Source organism: Pseudomyrmex gracilis, unplaced genomic scaffold, assembly GCF_002006095.1.
Source record: "Pseudomyrmex gracilis isolate BER0280 unplaced genomic scaffold, ASM200609v1 scaffold_1042, whole genome shotgun sequence".
Classification (NCBI taxonomy): domain Eukaryota; kingdom Metazoa; phylum Arthropoda; class Insecta; order Hymenoptera; family Formicidae; genus Pseudomyrmex; species Pseudomyrmex gracilis.
In genome coordinates this window covers 1-2,052 of record NW_018021626.1, presented here as the reverse complement: position 1 = coordinate 2,052, position 2,052 = coordinate 1, and the positions used below count along the sequence as shown (strand labels likewise).

At 38.9% G+C, this 2,052-nt stretch overlaps 1 protein-coding gene across 1 annotated transcript in view; it reads right to left on the bottom strand.

Annotated features, from left to right (window-relative positions):
• The window catches only part of LOC109861793 (complement component 1 Q subcomponent-binding protein, mitochondrial), a 3,426-nt gene extending 1,550 nt beyond the window's left edge, over positions 1-1,876 (bottom strand). The window contains exons 1-3 of the mRNA XM_020441601.1: positions 1,555-1,876; positions 609-759; positions 316-518 (exon numbers count right to left, since the gene is read on the bottom strand). Of these exons, the coding sequence (XP_020297190.1) occupies positions 316-518; positions 609-759; positions 1,555-1,744 (544 nt within the window). The 5' untranslated portion in view covers positions 1,745-1,876. The remainder of the gene's footprint in view (positions 1-315; positions 519-608; positions 760-1,554) is intronic.
• Positions 1,877-2,052: the final 176 nt, after the last annotated feature.

Below are 2,052 nucleotides of genomic sequence, written 5' to 3'. Positions count from 1 at the left end.
GGTTTTCATAGTATTACCCAAAAATACCGGTAAAATACCGGTATTTTGCATACCGGTATAAGTCCCTGGATCGTGTTAACTTTACATCTGCAATAACTCCAGTACAATAAACCGATCACGGACAAGCACAAAGCACAATGTCTCTCAACCATTGAATCCATGGGGATTACAGCCAATGAGTGAGTACGCTATGTAATTTGAACAACCGATGTGCAAGCGGAGACTATTATAATCGTAACGTTAGAACATACATATTGCAAAATTATTTTACTAAAACAGAAATATAAATAAAAAAAAGATATATAGAATATTTACTGTAACTATCATCAGCACCCGATGCGCCAGGTTGGCTATTGAAGGAACATGTAAAGCCTAGAGTTTGGTTGCCTCTTACAATATCTACTGTGAAACTCGGCTTGCTCTTCATGTCACCAAGTTCGACTTCGTCCGCGCGAGGATCGACCTCTGCATCCGCTTCTGTTTCTACCGTATGATTCACATTGAAGGAAATATGAATTCTGAAAAGAAAATGTAACATATAACAGATAGAAATATACAGTATAGATATCTGGAACAGATATAAAAATTAAAAAAAAATATCGCCGTACGTATCGGTTCCTTCTTTCTTTTCAAGATTGACTTCGGCGCCATTCAAAGATACCGTGAAACCATCCAGATTTGTTGGTATTGTTTTCAGCTTCTGTGCCTTCTTCTCAGCTACTATTTCCTCCGCCAGAAACTCTACCAATTCTTTTTCCGCTAATAAAAAATTAATTCTGTTAATTGACAAATAAATTACATTTTGTTACAAGTTAAAATCTTTCTCATCACGATTAAATTGTGTGATATTCAGTGTATCTCTCATGTATTAAACTCAATTGTTTATTTTAACATCTTTAACCCTCAATCTGCACTGTGGGGTGGAATCTACCCCAGGCATTTTTGCACGAAGATATAGCTACGTAAATCGTTTTTTTAGGAAATTTTTTTCACTAACTTACAATTAAAAAATCATTAAAAAAACTATGACGTCTTTTTATAGATGCTTCACAAATAGTGTACATTAATTTTTTTTCAAGTTATCATAATAATTTCAGCGAATTTGATGATCATTTTTGTGGCTGGGGTAGACCATACCCCATGTGCGGGCTATGTGATTCCTATGAAGTGTGCAGGTTAAAGGTTAATGTCCTTGTAGCGACAAATGCTTATTTCGACGCGTATTTTCGTAAGACGAAAGGATTGTTATAAGAATGCTAAAATAAACAATTGTCAGGTACTCGTAATTGGATCTATATTTGAGATCGTCTTGTTTCGCACGTGTCTTATATATATGTATACGCATACTTAAGTAAAACTACTTTGTTTTTCTTAAGAAATTACTACACGACCTGCGAACTACTTATAGATTTTTACACTGACAACGGAATTTGAAACATAGCTTGCAAATATAATACAATATAAAACCGTAATTTCATCATGGTCGACCTACGATTATCACCACGTGATCATCTATTTCACGATATACGTACCAATATCAGTATGAATCAATACCTTTTGTATGTGATCTGCTGTAGCATCTGCGGCTGTGGACATCGTACAGTTTCAACGAGGAAGCGAGAGGCGCGACTTCTTGCCGGCACACGTTCCACAACGATCTCGCGGACTGATTGTTGACCGACGATGAGAAAACGCCGCGCAAAGTCGAGGCACGCAACGCGTTCCTAATTATGCTGGTCATCATTGACGAGTTTGAATAAACGCAAACGAAATTAATACAATTAAACCTCAGCGTGGCGTAACAGCAAAAATCGGCGACACGATAACCTCCTCCGAGAAGTTGCTGGAACGGCGCTCAGAAGAAAAATGGTCGTCTTTCATCAGCATTCGCAATCAGTGATGAAAGTTTTGGCAGGCTAGCACCAAGAGCACCAAGGTGGTGGGAGCCACTGGGAATACGCACACAGGCGAGACCGCCGTCCGTGTGTGTGACGTCATGCACACGGACGGCGGTCTCGCTTGTGTGCGTATTCCCAGTGGCTCTCACCCTTG